This window comes from Notolabrus celidotus, chromosome 14, assembly GCF_009762535.1.
Source record: "Notolabrus celidotus isolate fNotCel1 chromosome 14, fNotCel1.pri, whole genome shotgun sequence".
NCBI lineage: Eukaryota > Metazoa > Chordata > Actinopteri > Labriformes > Labridae > Notolabrus > Notolabrus celidotus.
Genome location: NC_048285.1, coordinates 19,025,017 through 19,046,347, shown reverse-complemented (window position 1 = coordinate 19,046,347; position 21,331 = coordinate 19,025,017). Strand labels below are relative to the sequence as shown.

Sequence of the window (21,331 nt, the reverse complement as noted above, 5' to 3'; positions counted from 1 at the left end):
ACTATATGTTGTAGTGATACTGTTGAAGCCTGTGCTGCAAAAATGTGGTCATCTTAGGAAGAAAACCATGCTAAGTACAAGGATTAACTGAACAATGAGTGTATTTAGTTTGCGGTTGTGTCTCACATGTGATATAATAACAACCCTCAGACAAGAATACATGCTTTTTACATTCAACCAATTCAGGAATATGTCTCATACTGCACAGAATTTATCAGCGCAGTACACACAGACTCAGTCATTGATTCAGACTGACTCTTACCTATTGACGTGTTGATTTTAAAACTATTTTACTAGTTTTTAAGGCACTGCATGGCCTCGCACCAGACTACATATCAGAGATGCTTTCAGTGTATAAACCAGGAAGGCCTTTCAGATCCTCCGTCCCCTCTCTTTTAGCAGTTCCTCAGAGGAGAACAAAAACATTTGGTGACACTGCTTTCAGCCAGTACGCTCTTAAACTATGGATCAGCATGACGGAGGATCTGAGGGGAGCTGATAGAGATATTGAGATTTTTAAAAGTAAACTAAAAATGAATTTATTCAGTCTGGCTTTTATGTAGGGTTTAACAATTTTATTACTTACTTTTTACTGTTATATTGATTTAAATGTTGCTTTATTATTTTTACAAATTTTAACTGTTTATCTTATTTTATTTTTATTTATCTATTTATTTATTTATTTATTTATTTAGTTATTTATCTATTTGTATTTATCTATTCAGTTTTATTGACATTTTTAGCCTTCATTTTATTCTCGACTCTTATCCTTACCCTTTTTTAATTGATTTATTTGAACTATTTATATTCTTAATATCAATTTGACGCTTTAACTTGTTATAATTGCACATATCTTATTGTTGTCAGTGTGCATTAGTTACTTTTTCAAAATCTCTCTTTTTTTTTTAAATCCATTTTTGTTTTTCAATATGTCTTGCCATTATTTTATTTCTGCTTCTTTCTTGTTTTCAATCGCTGTAAAGCACTTTTGGTTGCATTTTATTTGTATGAAAGGTGCTGTATAAATAAAGCTTGATTCATTGATTGATTACCTGGTCACTAGAAGTGAAGTAGATGGGGAAGAGGTCCCTGAGGAAGAATCGAGGCATGTTGTCCAGGATCAGGCCATACAGCGGCAGGTAGAGGGAGGCAATTCTGGCTTGCTTCTCCTGGAAAGACAAACAGTGAAACAGGCGTCACATTTCATGTATTTGAGTTTACTCCTAAGCTGGTCGTAATTCTTTGTAAGAATGAAACACATCTTAGACTTTAAATACAATGCAATCGGTTAATATGTTTCCCTTACACAAGAGAAAATTCTAATAATAACATCTCTTCCTACAGAGTGAAGTTATACATAATTAATGTTGTATTTACAGTTTGTCTATATTTAATGAAGAGTCTCGCTTTATAGAAATATCAATGCACTATTATTATCTAAAACAGGCTGAAAGTATGAAAGTAATCTCAAGCTCTATGAAACATGATTTTGGTTGACCTCTGCACACATTTCCTTTTGACTCTTTAAACCACAGCCCTGCAGTTGTGTTGCTGTTGGCAAAGTTTGGTGGAGTTTAACACAGGGTCAGATTACTGACATGATCCAAGCTGGAATTTTCCCAGCATCCAGAGACGTCTTTCCTTTCTGCTCACAGCTGTTTTCAACAATCAAATGCCAGCGTGTTTGTGTGAGTCACAGAAGAAGAAATGTCTGTTGGGAGACTCATGACTCACTGTGCCAGTCATTTCAGTTTCCCACCGTGTAAACATGTGCTCGGGACTACCTTGGTGGCATAGCGTGCATCCAGCGAGTGTTTGGCCATCAGAGTCTTCAGGGTGGCCAAGGCGAGGTGCCTCAGGTCCTGCTCGTCCTGGAGGGCCAGCCCCAGTTCCCGTAGCAACAGGCCAGTCAGGAAGTGCTTCCTGCAGAACTCTCCGGTCAGGTTATACTCTGGGACTGAAACTGGGGTAAGACAGTGTTAAAACAAACATGTGGCTTCTGAAATTTAATACATTGTGGGTATTTTCTAATCACAATAACACAGCTGTTTTTTTGGTATACTATTCAATGTAATGCAAATCACTACTCATCAAGCACAGACTGATCTGTTTGAACTGAAAGGAAGCCCTCTTCCTGACAGTGCAAACCTGGATCATGGACACCGTGAAGCTCTTACATTTAGAGAACTTTAAATGTATCCACTCTGACAGTTAATTTCAAAACATGACTTGTAATTGCACCCTTTCCGTTTTTCGTGTATTCGTTGCTGACTTTTCAGTCTTCTTCTGGTTATTTGTGTCATTTTGCTTTCATTTTGGCAGCAAGGTAAATGTAGATCATCATTTTTAACCAATATAATATAAAGCGGTTCCAAAATAATTCACACTCAATGTAAATTAACTAGCGTGAATTAAATAATCCTTGTGCCAATAATTGCTTTCCATTAGGGAACTCATTAAAACACTTCCAAACAAAAACCTTGTTTACATTCAGTGAATGAAGTGCCAAATTTTCCTCCCACTACTAGATTAGCACACAGACATATGCACACATACAACATAAAAGGAATGAGTATTTACCATGAGTGCTTTGAGGCTCTGGGGATGCATGGTCTGACATAAACAAACAGTCAGAGGAGGTGACAGAAAGAGAGAGGGACAGACAGAGACAGTGTTAATAGACAAATGAGGGTTGGATCTTGATGTATGATTGTTAACACATCCAAAATGGTGTCACTGAACTACAGGATAAGACTGTACCTGTGATGCGAGCGGAGGGTAAGGGCAGGCTGAGAGGGATGTAGTGCTCGTGGTTACACACCTCTCGTAAGAACTCAAACTTCAGCTCACACAGGACCTATCACACACACACACACACACACACACACAGAAATGAAGTTCTACACACTTTATCTACTCTGAACAGAATTAAAGTGTGCTGATGTTTTTTCTTTACCTTGCTATCTGTGGCAGTGATCATGTTGATGTAGTTACTGATCAGTTTGAATGTGAAGCCTCTGTCCATGAGAGTGAAGCAACGCTACAAAGAGAGACGCAGAGACAGAAGATCAGACAAAGCCTTTAAGACAGTGAGAGGGAGATCATTCGACACAGATGGAGAAAGTGGAAACATCTTTTATTTGCAGACTGTTTTTACAGCTTGTTTTGATCAAGCTAACCCTAACAGCACAGGATGTTTCCTTAAACTTCTACTGGGTCTTTTAATCACAATGAAATCCATGAGACGAAACAGTTTGTTCTTACTGAGGCAGCAGCATAAATCGTAGTGTCATTGTTATCCTGATATGAGTGTGTGCAATTATCACACTGCAAAAGCCTGAGTTTAACGCAATAAATAAGAACTGTTCTGTTTATTTTTGTAACCCCGTTATTGCAATATTTTTGTCTATTTGTTCCAAGCAGGACTACTTAAAGAAACTGGGACAAGCTGATTGAAGGCAAATAAAACAGTTAAAGTGTCTGTGAGGTTGGATTCATATAAATCTAAAACCTACAGCTGCTACAGCTACACTTGAACTGATCCTCGCCTTCCTCATGAGTGCACACACGTTTGCAAGATCACACACTAAGCAGCTGAAACCAAGCACCATGCCAATCAGTTACCATGGCAACTCTGCTTCCATTAACCTGCCTCGTACAGTTACTGCAATCCTGAAACACTGTAATCTTCCACTGAATATTTTTTTCTAAAATGATGCAGGGTTAGCTCCCACCTTGACAAAAGCTGCCACAGCTGAGTTGGCACTGCGGGTCTCCTCTCCCAGGTCTTTGTTCTTCCAGAAGATGTGTTCAGACACCGTCTCCACCAGAGTCTCCACGCGACTCAGGTATGATGAGGGGAAACGCTGAGGTCTCGGGAGCTGTGGGAACGAAGGAAGCTTAACTTTGAGATGTAGTATCCTTGGGTATTATTACAGGAAATATACTCAACCAGGTACAAAAAGTGGTTCATAAATGTGATGATTTGTAGGAATCAAAGTGGTGTGAGCCACCTCACCTTTAACTTGTCAGAGTCCACCAAATGCTGGGCCATGGACTTGACAATTAGCTCAAAGAAGAACCAGGAGAACTGAAACCAGGAGAGGTCAAAGCATGATTAACGAATGTTAAGTCTGTCTAATACGCTCCTGCTTCAAAGCACACCTGGCACAAATGTTTCTCTTTGAGGATTTTACACCTAACTTAAGACTTTGAAGTCTTTAAATAACGCTTTGACTTTTTTCTAATTCTGCTTATCTGAAGAGCAGTTATTAGGAGTGATACACACCTTCAGGACATTTCTCACTGCTGTCTGGTCATTGCTCTTCAGGTCAAAGGTCATTCCTTTAGCCAGCTCCTCGTGAACTGTCCTAAAGCCGTGGGCCTCTGACTTGAACACATACTACAGAGAGGGAGAGAGGGGGAAAATGAGTCAGGGTAGTCATGACAGTTACAGGGATTGAGGACAGAAAGGTATATAGATTTAGATTCAACATGATTCCTGTGCAGGCACCTTTTGTTTGGTGGTACATGGTCTTTGCATTTGAGCTGCAACAACTGGTCGCTTGAGAGAAACACTGCGAAACTTTTCATCATCAACCATTCATAATCCCAATCTTAAGCAGGAATGCTGGGAGAAGACTTGTTGTTTTCTTTGTCTCACTTTTTGGTAAAGTGAATATTTGGAGGGTTTTCAATGATTTGTGACAAATCATGACATTAAATAGTGACATAACTTATTTTTCCCTATTTCTTTTATTCACATCTGTTAAAGAAAAGCAAGTACTAAAACTTAGATATTTTTTAAAAACACATATCTTTAAAAATACAACAAAAATATGTATATATTTTTTTATGTTTTAGGGACAAAAGATGCTGATTCATAAGTAAAAGAAAGAAGATTATGAGTTAATGAGATAAGTTGTTTGTTGCAGTGCTATTCCTTATTACTGACACACAAAGGCATCTTTTTATTTATAGGTTAAATAATAGTTCAGTCTTTTCCACCATCATTTTTTGTGTTTTGTTTGTTTAGCCTATATTGATGCAGGCATGTTATGTCAAGCATCCATCTAACTGCCTGTCATAATTCTAGGATGCTTCATTCAAAATGTTACAGAAGAGAAAAAAAACAAATTTTCAAAATCATAAAAAAAACCCCACATTATTCATTAAAGAAACTGTCTTTAAAAACCAGTTCATACTGAATCAAAGGAAATTAAATAGCAAAAGTAAGTGTGAGGTTAGTTTCATATAAATGTACTACCTCTGGCTACCATAGCTGCTGTGCCTTCCTCATGATTGTACACACGATTGCAGGATCACACACTCAGCAGTTTCAACTGAGCACCATGCCAATCTGTCACCATGGCAACCCTGCTTCCATTAGCCTGCCTCGTCCTCTCCTCTCTTGCCGACCATCATTTGTCTCTGCCGCTGCCTCTTCCAGCGCTGCACTTTTCCTTCACTGTGGCCAACATGAAGCAGACCTTGAGGTTTTCTCTCTCTCTCTCTCTCTCTCTCTCGCTCTCTCTCTAAACAAACACGCCCTGTGTTTCTGATTAAGCACCCTGAATGTCCCTGTTTGCCTCCAACTCAATCAGCCTTTATTCATCCTCTCTTCTCCTTTTCGCATTGCTTCTTGGTGTTTGCACATAGCTCTCAGCACGCGGCTCAATGTGTACTACAATCCTGCTGGTGCAAACACACACACACACACACACACACACACACACACACACACACACACACACACACACTCAAACACAAAAAAAGCCTCTTCTTTGACTGTATTCCCTTCAGAAATTAAATCCTCTGTGCAGGGTTTCCACTCCTTCATTGAAAACAACAGCCTTCAAAATGATCATGTGATTTTCCTGAGCATGCACATTCATTATGCACTCAATAATATGTGCACAAACACATTTAGTTCCAAGGTGTACAGGTCCTTGTAGGTACCTTGATGTAGGAGTGCAGGTAGTGAACCAGGTTTTCTTCATGGCACTTTGCAACAATGTGGACCAGCACTCTGCAGACACACAATGACAAACATTAGTTTTATTTTTACATGCTTTGTAGAGCTTGTGGTTAATGAAGCTCATGAATCTCAACAAGGATAAAGTGCAATACATTTCAGATAGAAGGCAACACCCTGTATCGAAATATAACAGTAAAACTAATCTAATATGAGACTAAGAGATTGCAACATATAGAAATTAAATATTTATAACTATTTAATAAAAACTAAGATCAAAATAAATGACATGAGATGCATTAGATAAATATAAGCCACCTTAAATAAGAACACATCATAATGAAACATTTAAATCCAAAATAAAGAGTCATAAATCTTCTGGGACCCCCTCTAAAACGAAATGGCACATCTAAAGGGTCTTATCCCAATAAATACATTTCTTCAATAAATCATCAATAAAAAAAGGTGTGTTGTTCAAAACTGTTGAGTAAAACCCTTATTGGTCTCCTAACTTAGTGCCCCTTTCCACATCCATCACCAGTCCACTAACCCAGATGTAAATCCAGCTGTTGAGGATGTTGTAGTACCAGCACCTACCTGGTGGTGGCAGTAGTGACATCGTCGTTGTCATTCTGAGTCAGGACCTTGAACAGCTGGTTGAAGAGCACTGGTAGAAATCGGATGATCACTGGGATTCTCTCCATACTGAGGAGACCCTGGGGAAGGGTGGAACAAAGGCGGAGGAGGATGGAAATAAATAAGAAACATCAAAACCACAAGGAAGAAAAAACAAAACATAATATGATGTTGGATAAGATGCTAGAGTTGATGTAGCAGTCAAGGTCCTGTTCTCAATCAGTGAAAATTGGCGTAATAAAGTGTCTTTCCTCTGACCTTCAGGCAGTTGAGGAAGTTGGAGGTAGGAGGTTGCAAGAGGTCCAGCTCTCTCTTCTGGCACTGCTGGAAGAATCGGTTCAGGTGGGGGTCCTGGCACGGAGAGCAGAATCCATGAAAAACAGCAGAGAGCATATGCGATAAGACTTAGTGGACTGGATCTTTTAAGTTTAAAGTTAATCCAAAAGTTAAATCATTAGTACTGTCATCATTGTCACTGTTAGCCTTAATGTCTAGATTATTTATTTCATTATGTTTCCCAATCCTACTCCTGCCATGTTGTGCTTCAACTGCTCTACTTTTCAACTATCAGTCTGACGGATCGTCTGTTTGGCACTCTGTCGTTCTGTCTATCTGACCATCTGTCTGTTTATAGCCATCCCTGTCAATCAAAATCTATAAATCTTGATGTCTGTGAGCGTTGGAATGCAGGATAGAAGGAAACAAGGGACCAGCTGAAGTGTTAGCAATGACTTCATCTGCTTTTGCAATGTGTTAAAAAAGGGCATAAAAATGATAAATGTAACCATTCTCATAGATTTGATTCTTGTTGAAGTATCTGAAGTGGAAAAACAGCACGGGGTAATCTGGTTTATATACCAACAACAAAGAGAGGGATTTCCTTTCCAATGCTCTTATACATTCCTCATTGTAGAAAATCTGAGCTTCTTTGTTTCCTGTTTCATCGCACCCCACATAAGAGGAAGACGACACTTTAAACATCCACTTTCCAGCTTTTGGCCCAAATTGCATTTGTTTAATAGATCTGAATGCTTCATAATTTGTTTAAGGATATCTTATTGGCATTTGAGGTCCACTTTACAGTTCCTCACTATCTGCAGAGCGCATTCTCTGCTTGCTGGAGGAAGCTAAATAGGAAAACTCAGACAATGAAAATGGATGATAACGTCTTGTAGCGATAAAAGTATATTTTTAAAGCTTTGAGCAACATTGTGGATGCATTCTGGCTGATTTGTCGTCGCCATTGATGCATTTTCTAGACCACTTATCATGTTAGGGGTAGAGGCCTATCCCAGCATTCACTGGGGCAAACTTTGGACATCCCCAGCATTAAGCGGGTAAAAATCATTTTAATGAGAGGAGAGCAGTAACACAGTTGCTCTTACTCACCTGAGTGTAAACTGTGGAGACGACATTAGTCGACAATTTAAATATTGCTTTTCCTCCATCCACCCACTTCACATCTGCTCCACTCTGAAAAATAGAGCAAAGAAAGATGACACCCATCCATGTCCAAACCCTTCACTTATCATGTTCTCTAGTGCTATACCCGTCTTCTCACGGAAATGAATCTTTTTATTATTCATTGCGATTTTTAATGATTATGTCTGATCCCCTCCTCTTTCCTTTCCTTCCTCCTTCTCACCTTGGTGTTGCCAGCATCCTTAATGGCCAGGTATCCAGGCGGTAGGTTACAGGAGACAGACACACTGAACTCCTGAGATACCAGACGACCCTCTTTGAGGAGAGGCAGCCAAGAATACCCCACTAATAAAAAAACGTTCAAATTAATAACATATAAAGGAAGAGAAGCCAAAAAAATAACCTGTAACAATATGAATGTGTCTCTAACTTATAGCTTCAGACTTACCTGGGGTCTCCAAGGTTTCTTTCCTCTTGGAATTAGTCTTGGCGTTGATGTCACAGGTGACATGATAAAATGAGAAAAGGAGGTGGTGCTTTTCATGGAGCTGAGTGGGGAGCTCAATCTTGACCTGCAGACACATTAGCATGTTGTTGGTTATTTTATGGGAAACAAGCAATGCTTCAGATTTGCAAGTTATATGTAATGTTAATGTGGGACCTGTAATAATGTGAAGCATGTTTATAGACTCTATTTAGAATGACAACGCCCCACTCTCATGTTTATTTTTGTTTTTGTATTTTTATTTTGTATATGATCTTGTTCATTGATGATGTGTTAGGTTTTCATGTGCAAAAGACTCTGTAATATTTCAGTGGATTTATTTGTAGTTTAAATTAACAAGGCTCACATAGGTATTTTGGGGCAGCTTAAGGGCCTTTAGGATGCACAGGTGCATAATACAGGTGCACGCGTATCATTCGGTAGACCGGGATTCACTGCAGTATGCAGCCACACTAAGCTGATGTGCTTGTATTTTTATACTTTCAGGTGAGCAAAAGTGACAAAACAATGCTTAAACATAGGGACATAGATTTATATTATGTATGAGAGAAACCAGACTTCTGTTAATGCAAATACGTCACTTTATGTCAGATTTTTTCAAGTTAATCAGTAGTCTTTTGAAGTGCTGCACCTGTTGTTTGCTAGCTAGAAATTCAAAAGTGAATTATATTAACTGTGAGTCTGCTGAATTGTATTTAATATGAGTGTGAACTACAGCACTGATTTAGAGACTCAGTAGACTGGGATGTTCTGCAGTATACAGCCACGCTCAGCTGATGTTATTGAATTTTCATATTTCCAGAGAAAGAGTCTGAGTAATATTTATTATAAAACCCATGCACGCCTGGAAATTCCCTTACTGTGTCCAAGTGTGCAACACTAATTCTCATCTTGTTACTCCTCCCTTTACCTCATCATAGAAGTCAGGATTCTGTGAGTGGTGCAGGACTGTGGAGCAGGCTGCTGTGGTGAAGACTGGACCTCCGGCCTTGCCGTAGATGCACTATGAAAACAACAATAGGAAAAAAACAAGCAAAATGAAGTCCTGCTCAGCCACTTTCCTTTCAAACACAGGGTTTTAACCAGAGTACTAAAATCTAATTTGCATTCTTTTTACCTTTAAAGGTTTGGCAACTTCTTCGTCCGAGCTGCGGAACTCCACATAGACTGCAATGTTACGAGCCTGGGAACAAGAGGAGCGTTGTAACATTAATGATGGCAACAATTAAAGGAGAGGAAGTATGACAAAAAAAACCACAAGGCATGCTGTAAGTAATTGTAATGCCAGTGTTATTAGATCTCCTTTAAAACCTTGAACAGGCTTTTTGAAAATGTTGAATCCACTGCTATAATCTGTACCTTCGCAAAGCTTTTCTGGCTGTCATATTTGAGATGTTTAGGGTAGACATGGATGTGGTTTGTGTAGACGCGGTGCGGCTGGGTGAACTTGGTGGTGTCCTGGACAAACTCCTCCACCTCCACAGTGGGCTGGTGTTTGCTCAGCTCCTCAAAGGGCTTCACTGGTATGTAAGAGGAGGTAACACAGTCTGAAAGTAAGCAGAAGAGGAGTTCAAACACATGACATGACAAGAGAGAAGAATGTCAATGAATGGATACTATTTAGACCAAAAGTGGACATACTGGGATGCTCCAGCGGAATGTAGTCGACTGCGATGTCCAGCGCTCCAGGAATAGTCTGCAGTTTGCTGTTTTTTTCAGCCCTGCACATGCAAACAAAAGAACACAATGTTTTAAGTGGAGTAAATTTGCCTCATAGCAGCTTAAGTGACCTACTTTATTTTTAAAGCCTGCAGTGCATCTTACCTTCTGTACTCGGATATGAGCTTAATCAGGTCATCAGTGGCAATCTTGTTGCTCTCCTGTTTGAAGAGAGGTGAGAAACGAGACTCTCTGTCCAGAGCTCCATGGTTGTCCTTAAACACTGGCCTGTAACACAAAAAAAAAACACATCAGCATCAAAGTCAAATATTACATCCTGAAATTTGTAGATACATTATTAAGATCTTAAAACAACTCTCTAATCAGGAGCACTGACCTGACGGACCAGGCAAATGGCATACGGTACTTTCCCAGCTTACTGCAGAACTGCTTGTTGGATTTCAAAATCTTCTGAACAGTCTGAACAACACACACAAACACACACACGGTGGAAAAAAGGATGGAAAGGCTCGTTAGCGTGACGCCACAGCTGATATTTTTAAATACAAGTGGACACGCTAAGCCGTAGATTCAAGTTGACAGAGTGACAGACTGAATCAGAGGTTGTCCGTAACAGTAACTCGAGCAGCAGGTTGGATGTCTGCTGATTCATTTAGCCTTTTCAACAAGGACTACGTGGAAGACTGCCAGCGGGGAAGCCAGGAAACATCTTGGAAAGGATTTCGGAAAAAAACACAACCTAATTAACAAACTACTGACCGGACTGGCATTCAGTGATGAAGATAAGCTCTGGCTGTACAGGAAAAGCATTTTGTAAATGTCATGCTTTAAACTGTTTGAGTAGATTAGGCTGTTTCCCTAAGAATAATCGCCTAAACAACAACAATGATGATGGGCCATTTTTCCAGCTTGCCTCAAGAGATAAGATGCTGTGAGAGGTTTAGCTCTGTGCTGCTGGTCAATGAAAGGGAAGTAATGCGAGTAATGTGAGCAGTGAAAAAATGACTTTCTGACCTTGCTGGAGTCTGTATTCTTGATGTAAGGTTCAGTCCCACAAGCAATATTTCCCATCAGCACCTTTTCCACTCGTGCCACCATCACTATATCCGTGTGAGGGTTCGTCACAGAGAAGATTGCCTGCATGGAAAAGCTTGTTAGAGCAGTTCTATAAGTTCAATCCAAAGTAAGAAACAGAAGGAAACACATCTCCTTTGATTGATCTCTGTAAAGCAAATTTTAGGAGTGAGATATTTGTACCTGTTTGGGAAAGCGGAGCCAGTGATCCAGGTCTAAATTGAGGTTACAGTCTCCTTGCTTCTTCTCAGCAGGAGAACACAGGCCGTTTTCCTGACCTCCAACCCCTGACCCAAGAACACCTGTACCATTACTGCAGCCTCCGAGCATCTGACGCACCACCTCCTGGTTCAGGTCTACATGGAAGTCAGCAGACACTTTCCTCCCTTCTCGGATGTCCATCAGAGCCAGAGACACGAAGAAGGGTTCAATCTAGAGAAGCAAATGCAGCTCAGTCACTCTCGATAAAATGTACAGCCCACTTAACGTGCATACCATGGACCATCTACTTCTTTTGGTGTAAAAGTTAAATTAGCATGAAAACATTTTAATTGCATTAGCTTCACACAATCATATTGATAAAAAAAAGTCAATCTTGAAGCATGGCCCTTCTCACATTGGTGACTGGTTCAGTTTCACTCTCATTGATGCAGCCCTGCAGCATGAAGTTGAGTGATCGGCAGGTGATCATGAACCTTCTGCCCAGTTTCTCCTCAAACGGACGCACAGCTCCGTTCTCCCCTGATGAATGTTCTGTCTTTGGGCTCCTCAGAACCTGTAATTGAAAAAAACCAGAGTTTTACAGGTCCAAAAATGAAAACAAAAAAAGAAAACAATATACATTTGTATGTTTGAAAACTCCTTCTTAGAGGACTCATACGTACAGGAGTGTCAGGATCCAGGGAGAACAGATTCAACCTCTCTTCTCTCCTGACTGAGCGAATTCCTTCATCTGTCTCTGAAATGTACTGGAACAGACAGGATGAGATAATAATTAACTTACTGTACAAGTACAGTTGTGTCCAGGCTTAGTGTTTCTAAACAGAATGCACTCTGTTAAACCTTTAGGCTTATTGAAAAATGATAAATGTATGTTCTTCCTAATTAAATAATTGAAATAACTTTTTGAATGTTCTAAAAAACAGAATAGTTCAAACTTAGGGGTCATCTTATTGTTTCCTTTCTTTAACTGAAGAATAACTGCATATTAGTGACTTACATTAATAACTGTTGACTAGTAGAACCACATCGGCATCAGGAATGTGTTTTGCGTCATTAACAAGTACATGCACATGTATTTCATGTCAAATATTGCCACATGACACCTCTCTTGGTGAAAACTTTGTAGGGTGCTGTTATAAACAAACTGGACGGTGTGCTGGGCCCTGATATTTTTTGTTTTATAACGAAGAAGGTTTTAACCTTTGCTAGCTCAGGATTGATGCCGTTCTCAGCCGTGGTATCTTCGTTCTCCTGCAAACAGCAGTCACTCAACGACAAGTCAAACACATCTGAAAAGAAAACAATAACACAATCACGTGTCATGAGAGGTACTTATGAATAAATGATATCTGCAGGCAGTAGCTGGATGGGAAAGTTTATGCAGGTACTCCATTTTCCCCTGTAGGTTAAAGCCCATATAACATTTTCTAAAATAGGTTCAGCAGTGCACTAAATAAGCACTAACCGGCATCACTGAACATATATTCATCTCAATATAAAATATGACTCCATTCGTGGTATTTATGGGCAATAAGGCAGACAGGCTTCTGCAGAAATATAACCTTCATATGCCTTGAGCAATTCTTCCCAAAGGCCATGCTGAACAAAATGGCTCATTAATGGTAGGTCACCACATGCTGCTCGCAGCCTGATTTAGAGGCATGCTAACAGACCACAGAGCCATGACGGCTCAAGCTATTACATCATCACTCCACCACTTTTCAGTGGGCCAAGTCTCAGAGCTCCATCAGGGTGTGTTATGTTACAGGCTGTGATCCAATGCCCCAGCTCTGGCAGAGTAGGCACAAGGGAATAAGATTTTTTATTAAGTTTGGTAAATAAAAAGTAGGATGTATTAAACAAAGGTGGAGTCCATGGCCGGTGTCTGGTCTCATTTCCTGATTGTGATGTTATGGATTAAGCCCCAAACAGGCAGAATTCCCTATAAAAGGTTCGGCAAGTTGTTATTTAGAGCAAGGCCAGACAGAGAGGGAAAGGTTACATTGTGCTGACACTGAGTATAAAAATTGTGTCTCTCTTGAGGGCACTATGATTTAAACATGTGTTGAAATTATGCTAAAATATCCTCCTTGTCTCTCTTTAAATACCCCTTTCACCTCCAAATTACCATTTCTTTCTTCCATCCTTTTTGCTCATTCCAACTATATTTCATTCCCTCTACTCTACAGACATCATAAGTAAACTTTGTTTAATCCTAATTCCAGAAACAGAACCAGTCTCACCCTGCCGGTGGTCTGTGAGGTCCAAACTTTTGCGGTCAGGAGCTGGCCCTTCGTGAGGACTGATCTGTAAGATGCGGGTCAATGTGCTGATCCACTCCTCCATGTCTTGTTCGCTCTCCGCGGCCAGCACGAAGTAGGTAACCTCGTTCATTTTCAGCTCGAAGGCATGTTTCCTCAGGCGGTTATTCTTCAGGGGGACAGATGAAAGGAAGGATAGGATTATGTGGCTACCCAAGGAAACCAAAACTTGGTTTTGTTTTTGGAAAATCTGACTACTTTTTGAGTTTTTGAAGGTACTGAATGAAGGACTGAGTTTAGATGAGCTGAGCCTCCTTATGTCTAATAGATAAAGAAACCCCTTTATTAAATAGTCTTTTAAATGAATACTTTGATATGGCATCAATCCTTTGAAACTGAACTTTGTAGCTTGTTAAACGTGTATCCATCACCAGAAAAGTTTTAAAACTCTGCTGGTTCTTACGGTAACTTTAGATGGATAGATTTCTATGACTACAATAAAGATAAATACAAGACTGCTTATGCATACTTTTAAATAGCAGACGATAAAAGCATAATAGTCCTGAAAAACCACAATGGATATCATTGTGGTTGTTAAAGGAAGGAGGAAGCCACAACTCCCAAACCCTCATATAGTGCATTAAGAACATGCAATTATGTTCTCTAAGTGGAGCTAAACGACTCTGTCTTTATGCTTAATGCAGAGAATTACATCTAGGACATCCCGGAGGTGGCCATAACAGTTACTTGGAAATTCAAAAAGAAGGTTAAATAACTCCCTTTAGAAGCAAAACAATATATTGACCTGCACATTTTGTGTCATAATGCCCCATTTTACAGCTTAACAATTCAAAAACAATCCTCATAAAAGTTAATGGTGCACAGTTAAAGTAAATTGTCTATGCTTTTAACTAAATTCTGCATTTAAGTTTTGATTACAGAGATGCTTTGATGGAGGTCTTTGTGAAAAAGCTCATAGTTGATGCAAAGACATGCGAGACTGACTGTTTTTGACATCACAATTCTATTGTTTTTGTAGTGCTGACCGCACAAGCTTATATTTTAGTGTATATTGTGATACATTTATTATTATATAAATGCTTTAAAACACACCTGTACAACCCCAGTGCATGAGTCCAGGAAAATGCACCCTTTAGGTTCCTTGGAGATCTTTTCATCTTTGTAGAAGTTCATGATATAGGAGTTATCTGTGAGCTGGGTGAGCTGGAAGTATCTCCTCTTGAATGACTGCACACATAGAATGAAGTACAAATTCAGTATCCTGGTTTAAGGACAAACTCATAGGCAACCAAGTATGACATGCTACATACTAAAGCAGGTGATCGTTCTTCAAATATCTGTGGCCAGGTATTACATTTTAACTGTAAACAGGCAGATCTGAGGATCAGGGTGAATGTGATGAAAAGGGAGAGCTTCAGACATTTTCTCACCCGAACAGTGATGCTATTGTTGACGGTGCTGTTGAAGTTCCCTTTGTAGAGCCAGCCTGATCGAAACACACCGATCCCTCCCCCTCCCCCTCCTCCGCCACCTCCCCCTCCTCCTTTGGATGAGGACAGTGAGGTGGTATCCTGTAGAGCACACACAGTCAGTTATTGATACATTAGCTTTCCATTCCCCTGAAATAGAGTAGAGGATGATCAATAGAGAAGAGGGGACTTTCCAAAACTCTATGGAAAGATGTCAGTAAAATTACATTCATAAAAAATGACACTCTGACCTCTAATGAGCAAACTGCTCTTGCAAAGTATATTCTAACAGCTTTGAGGCAGAGATAAACCAATTTAAACATGAGCCTCAGGATGTGTCCAGCATATAATACATTCACTGTAGAAGCATTTATCAGAAGATGGTCATTACTGACCTCATCCTTGTCCACGTCCTCATAGTCAATCTCAAAAGAATGGGATGGCAGCTTCTCTGCTTTGTACAGTTTCCTGGAGATGAGGGGAGAATAAGAGATGAATGTGAAAGTCTAGTAATAAAATATAGTGATAGAAAGAGAAAATGATTTCAGGAATTTAATTAGTCCTCTCTATGAATGTGGGTGGCTGACTATGCTCCATCGTTCTCTGTCAGGAGTCAACAATAGGTAGTCCTCATTCAATCTCGCTCCACTGATTTCACAGGCTGACTGTCTTTGTGTGTGAGCCACTGGGATGAAATGCTTTTGTGAATGTGCTCTGAGCTACAGACAGCTCGGCTTCAGTCTGTGGAGGTGAAACACTGGAACCACCCTGCTGCTAAAAGTCACAGAGTTGTAAAAAAAAGCTGTCTGAAAAAAATTGCTTTCAGGGACTATGTTTGGAAGATTATTGGTGATTGCCTGCTGGCCACTGGCAGAGGAATGCAAATATTGGCCTGAGGGGAAGAGGGGAATATCCCTCCATTCCAACAAAGTGGTGACGACCACACAAGATCTATTTTTCCATTGTACTGCGGTTGTTAACTGTAGAAACATCAGCTAGCTAAACAGCTGCAGATACACAGAGTGGCTTGTTAGCGGCAGAAACATACCCAGCTAGTCAGCCATCGAAAACACTTGCTTGGAGGTTTGACTTCTAGACACAAACCCTGCTGCTGTCATTCACCACACCCTTCTCCCCTAATTTACTGTCTCTCGTCAGCTGTCCTATCTAATAAAAGCAAAAATAAACGTAATAAATATAACTTAAAAAAGACATTCTTGCTGTCTGGTTAGCAATATAAACAAGCGGCAATCAACGGTCTAAAAGTATGAGTCCAATGCGGAAGTTCTAAAAACTGCAGTTCATTGAGGATCCGCTTGAGGCTGGCTCCGGAGGTACTGGATAGCTCATTTCTCGATCGGCACACACTGTTCAGGGGGTGAATTTTATTCTAACGCGGCAATTTCGAAGACATTTAGATTACGAGTCTTCCAATGAGAGGCACAGCTGACTTGATTGACGGGCGGGAACACTGTAGCTGTTGGCTAAGGAGGCTCAAAGCCCGCCTCTTTATGTCACAATCACTCGACAGCAGCAATATAGCTGCCAACGACGATTGGCTTCAAAACAGTGCTTCAGAAACAGATGGGTGACGTCATGGATACTACGTCCATATTTTATACAGTCTATGAATATAAACAGTAGCTTGCTTGTTAGCTGTAGAAACACTAGCTAGCTTGTTAGCTGTATAATTTGTTTTCTTGTTCAACTTTTGTCGTATCTTGTAGGTCTGTCCTACCTTTGGATATTCTCTGCCCTGCCACCCTGAAACTCTACTTAAACTGCTTTTTGAAGCCGTTATGCTTAAGTTGTATAAATCATAAAGACTGCTTCTTGGTCCTTCGTACTCATGACTTATCAACCAAACTTCATAGATAGCTTGCTAGCCGGAGTTAGCTTTTTAGCTATAAAGAAAACATTGCAAAAGAAGTGTTTGTGCTTTTATGCTGATTCCCCAGCTTCAAGAGTCAACTGACATTGGTACAATTGTGCTTCAACTCATGTTTCAGCTTTAAAGTTAATCCTGGTTGTCAGAGGTCATGTGAACCATCTGAAGGAATACAGTGGACACCCATGGGACCGAAAAGTGACATTCCTGTGGTTGAGAGCAGTAACTGTAGAGCTGCTCTGGGTCAGCCTCACTGGGACTGACAAAACACCACTTGACTGACTGACAGCCTGATTTAAATAAATGACTGACTGAATAAATGGGTGTCTGATGGGTGAATGACATTTATGAAAGGGATCAAGGGAGCGCTGAATGTAAACATTCGTCAAAGAAGAATGCTCTCAGTCTTCCTCTCATACTTCCCTCTCAATCAACACCAGCCGCCATATTGTTATTGTTAATGACCCACCATCTAAGTGTAACAAATCGTGGTTGTACTTTATGTCTGCAGACTTTACTTCTGGGTCGTGCTGTCTTTGAGGAAAAAATCTATTCCCTCTTTAATCAAGTCAGCAAGTCAAACAAATCTGAATCATGTTTTTTTAAAGTTTCATACCACTGTACAATGCACAATTATGTATTAAATAAAACAGCTGTACCTGTAAATACGACTTATGGTGATTGACTTAATTGAATAATAATCCCGAAACACTAATGGGGAAAAAAGTAACAGAAAACCTTGTGCTAAAATTATTTGATTTGAGTGGCAATTTGAATTTTGTTGATGACACAGAGGAGGTATTTTCAGAAACAAATTTTCCATTTTTGGTATTATAGCGAAATAAACTGGTCTCGACATTTTAGAGCAAGAATGTGTTATAGAACGATGCCAAGATCACAGAGGACAAATTATGGTTTGACAAATGTCTCATTGAGATATTTCATGTTTCATTGAGGAAATTGGCTCTACTGGTTGCCTGCTGGGTTCATGGTGACTACAAGACTCCAGAAAGTCTGTGTGTCACAAAGAGGGGCAAACTTAAGAATAGCCAATGTCCAAAACTGCTGTTCCTTGCACGGACACTTGAGGCTGGCTCCAAGTCAATCTCCAGAGCTTCACGATAAAATACCAACTTAACAGCAGAAATTGACACATTTATGATATATTTATTATATATGTGAATAAAGAAATGGGCTCCAAAAATAATAACCGAACAGGAGGTACATTTTAATTTAACTTTTGATAGTGATAAAGCTTAAAGAACATATGGTTGATGGCAAGCTTTGTTGTCTTGTTTGTTGTAGGTCAAATATTGATTAATTTAATGCTACCAGCATGTATAAATAGACAAGCCAGACGACCAGTACTTTTATGTAACCCATAATAAATTTGCTATATTCCTCAACACCCTTGCTCTTTAGTGTAATAAAAAAGTAGTTCAGCAAAAAAACATATCTCTGGTCCCCTTAAAACAAAATTAAAACTCATGCTTTCATTGACAATCTCATTAGCTGGCTAATGAGTTAGCCTTAAGCACTGACTGTATCACTGTATGAGTGAAATAACTTTCTTAAGCTCCACTTTCAATGCGATGGTGACTTTTGGCTACAAGCTAGATGGCTATAAAAAACACAAAGGCTTGAATATGACAGTTTACAGACTAGTTGGTGACAGCGCCACTTTGCCATGTTCAGTTATTATACACAGTCTGCCTGACCAATAAGTAGTTTCACGCACATGACCCAGGCCAGCTGTTTCCCCCCATGGTCTTGATACTAAGCTAAGCTATCCATCTCTTGGCTGTAGCTTTATATTGAATGCGTACAGAGTGTGTTTCACAGAATGATAAGTTTACATTTAAACGCATACAACGAACACAGTAAACAGAGATTTGGAGTCATGCCAAAGTTTACTACCTGGGCAGCAGGCGGTAGTCTCCAGCGTAGTCATCGTACTTGAACTGGACCACATTCAGCTCCGAGTTGAAATACTTACAGGCCTGGTAGAGAGGATTGAGATTAAATATTAACTTCCTGAAATGAGTGCCTCTCCCTTTCTAAAATTGTACCTGGGGCAGCTGAGAAGTCTACAGGCATTGAAGAGTCAGGCATTCAGACCTCAGCTCTCCTGAGGCCTAGTTGCTAATGTACAGGGAAGGATTCATCATGAGATTATTTAAATTATAAAAAGAACTGAATAAAGACTTTGTCCCCAAGGACTGTACAGATAATGATATCTTAACATCATAACAGATCGCATGTCTGTTTCAGGGATTTAAATAGTTCACTCCACTTGCTGTTCTCTTATAACTCCTTTTAAGAAGTATTTTGATCCATACATATTATCTGTTATCAACATCAACCTCAGACAGTACAGTACGGTACATACACACACACATGCAAACAGAGTGAGACACAAATTTCAAGTTAATTGTAGCCTGTCTGAGAAGTTTCCGTCTACTTGGGTATTATTTCCTCAACCCACACCTCAAGATCAAGGCTAGTTGACTTGAAATGATGGCAGTTGCCTACACACATACATCAAGGTAGGCACACACATCTGGTTTACTGTAGAGGCATTGGTATCAGGATGCTCTATATTAAGAACAGCCTGCAGTGACAAAAATAATTTACCACTACCAACTGAAACCCTTTTCCTCCAAACCACAGTGGCTTTGGTTAACTCTGTACACCAACAGACAGAAAGACACATACACACATGTTTAATACTCACCTGTCTGACCAGCAGACATTCAGCCTGAAGTTCTGCCCCCTCTGGAACAGTTGACTTGAGAGTCCTACTCTCCTGAGGCACAGTGGATACCTGGAGGGAAAAATGGAAAGAGCAGGGGCTCTTAATGTGACAGGAAATTACAAAAAAATAATTTCTAAATGTTTCAAAGTAAGGTGAGTCACCTCGCTTAAAATAAAAAAGGAGCAAAGAGCAAAGCATATCTCATTTAGTAAGTGGAAGTGTTTTTTAAGGGCTGCCATTTGGTAACTAGAAAGAATGCAGAACAAGAAATGTGAGACTCTGGGTGGCATACTCCACGACTAAACCAGGTGACAGAAGAAATGCTAAACAATGGCTTCGACAGACCATCACACTATACAGCAAAGTTTAAGGATAAATCTTAATCAAAACACAAATCACAGGTCTGTGATAAATAAATCAAAAAATCCTGAATAAATGAGTGGAGATACACGTTTGTTTTTAATGCTTTCATGCATACTAAACAGATTTGCATCACCTGCTTATGCCTCAAAATCAGCAAAGCGTAAAATGACATCTATCCACAATTTAAATAACCAAAAGCACAAAGACAAGCATGTACTATACAAATACAGTAGAAGAAACTTTTAGAAGATGAGAGATTTTTCATCTCGCACAGGCAGACATGCAGACTGAACATTTTTACACAGACTTTGACCATCGTATTAGCTCTCTCATAACCATCATGAAAACACCTGATACATTGAAAGAAGAGTGCTGTCTCTTCCTCACCCGAACACCCACAAAGATAATAGCATTCACGTTTTGCTCTGATATAGCCTAATTACTTATCACAAGCAAAAGCAAACATGCTAACACTCTAAGTAGGATTGTGGCCTCTTAACATCAGCCTGTTAGCATTGCTGTTACTGTACTAGCATGTGAATGTTAAATTACATACAAAGCTACACTAAAAGTTTGGACACACCTTCTCATCCAATTGTTGTTTTTTTTTATTATTATTTTCAACATTGTAGATTAATACTGAAGACATCAAAACTATAAAATAATATGGTTTTGCCATAATCTGGATTACAACAGTAGTCAAATAGGGCTCTCCATTGTGTACTAACCCTACCTCTATGGCCTCAAACACATTAAGAAGGCAAGTAATTCAACAAATGAGCTCTTGACAAGGCTCATGTTAATTAGAAACCATTCCAGGAGACCACTTCATGAAGCAGACTGAGAGAATACCAAGAGCGTGCAAAGCTGTCATGAAGGAAAAAGGAGGCCACTTCACAGAATCTAAAATATAAAACATATTCTGGTTTGTTTAACACTTTTTTATTAATTAAATAATATCATATATGTTCTTTCATAGTTTTTATGTCTTTGGTATTAATCTACAGTGTTTCAAATAATTAAAGTAAATACAAACCTTTGAATGAGAAGGTGTTTCCAAA

At 39.6% G+C, this 21,331-nt stretch overlaps 1 protein-coding gene and 1 long non-coding RNA gene across 6 annotated transcripts in view; one reads left to right on the top strand and one right to left on the bottom strand.

The window, feature by feature from the left end:
• dock10 (dedicator of cytokinesis 10) overlaps nucleotides 1-21,331 on the bottom strand; it is a 75,705-nt gene that overhangs the window by 15,582 nt on the left and 38,792 nt on the right. For 4 of the 5 annotated variants that reach the window (XM_034701274.1, XM_034701275.1, XM_034701271.1 and 1 more), the window contains exons 3-33: nucleotides 19,887-19,976; nucleotides 19,070-19,152; nucleotides 15,660-15,732; nucleotides 15,226-15,366; nucleotides 14,888-15,022; nucleotides 13,757-13,943; nucleotides 12,714-12,802; nucleotides 12,176-12,259; nucleotides 11,908-12,066; nucleotides 11,475-11,723; nucleotides 11,232-11,354; nucleotides 10,594-10,676; nucleotides 10,362-10,484; nucleotides 10,179-10,258; nucleotides 9,897-10,084; nucleotides 9,655-9,720; nucleotides 9,448-9,540; nucleotides 8,481-8,604; nucleotides 8,256-8,377; nucleotides 8,000-8,083; nucleotides 6,869-6,961; nucleotides 6,572-6,690; nucleotides 5,959-6,028; nucleotides 4,289-4,402; nucleotides 4,019-4,090; nucleotides 3,735-3,881; nucleotides 2,957-3,040; nucleotides 2,761-2,857; nucleotides 2,581-2,613; nucleotides 1,785-1,963; nucleotides 1,053-1,169 (exon numbers count right to left, since the gene is read on the bottom strand). In XM_034701274.1, the coding sequence (XP_034557165.1) occupies nucleotides 1,053-1,169; nucleotides 1,785-1,963; nucleotides 2,581-2,613; nucleotides 2,761-2,857; nucleotides 2,957-3,040; nucleotides 3,735-3,881; nucleotides 4,019-4,090; nucleotides 4,289-4,402; nucleotides 5,959-6,028; nucleotides 6,572-6,690; nucleotides 6,869-6,961; nucleotides 8,000-8,083; nucleotides 8,256-8,377; nucleotides 8,481-8,604; nucleotides 9,448-9,540; nucleotides 9,655-9,720; nucleotides 9,897-10,084; nucleotides 10,179-10,258; nucleotides 10,362-10,484; nucleotides 10,594-10,676; nucleotides 11,232-11,354; nucleotides 11,475-11,723; nucleotides 11,908-12,066; nucleotides 12,176-12,259; nucleotides 12,714-12,802; nucleotides 13,757-13,943; nucleotides 14,888-15,022; nucleotides 15,226-15,366; nucleotides 15,660-15,732; nucleotides 19,070-19,152; nucleotides 19,887-19,976 (3,501 nt within the window). The remainder of the gene's footprint in view (nucleotides 1-1,052; nucleotides 1,170-1,784; nucleotides 1,964-2,580; nucleotides 2,614-2,760; nucleotides 2,858-2,956; nucleotides 3,041-3,734; nucleotides 3,882-4,018; nucleotides 4,091-4,288; nucleotides 4,403-5,958; nucleotides 6,029-6,571; nucleotides 6,691-6,868; nucleotides 6,962-7,999; nucleotides 8,084-8,255; nucleotides 8,378-8,480; nucleotides 8,605-9,447; nucleotides 9,541-9,654; nucleotides 9,721-9,896; nucleotides 10,085-10,178; nucleotides 10,259-10,361; nucleotides 10,485-10,593; nucleotides 10,677-11,231; nucleotides 11,355-11,474; nucleotides 11,724-11,907; nucleotides 12,067-12,175; nucleotides 12,260-12,713; nucleotides 12,803-13,756; nucleotides 13,944-14,887; nucleotides 15,023-15,225; nucleotides 15,367-15,659; nucleotides 15,733-19,069; nucleotides 19,153-19,886; nucleotides 19,977-21,331) is intronic. The other variant, XM_034701272.1, reaches the window with a different exon arrangement.
• LOC117825429 lies at nucleotides 1,916-7,018 on the top strand. The gene is made up of 3 exons (XR_004633844.1): nucleotides 1,916-1,968; nucleotides 3,722-3,848; nucleotides 6,875-7,018. It is a non-coding gene; the product is annotated as an uncharacterized LOC117825429 (long non-coding RNA).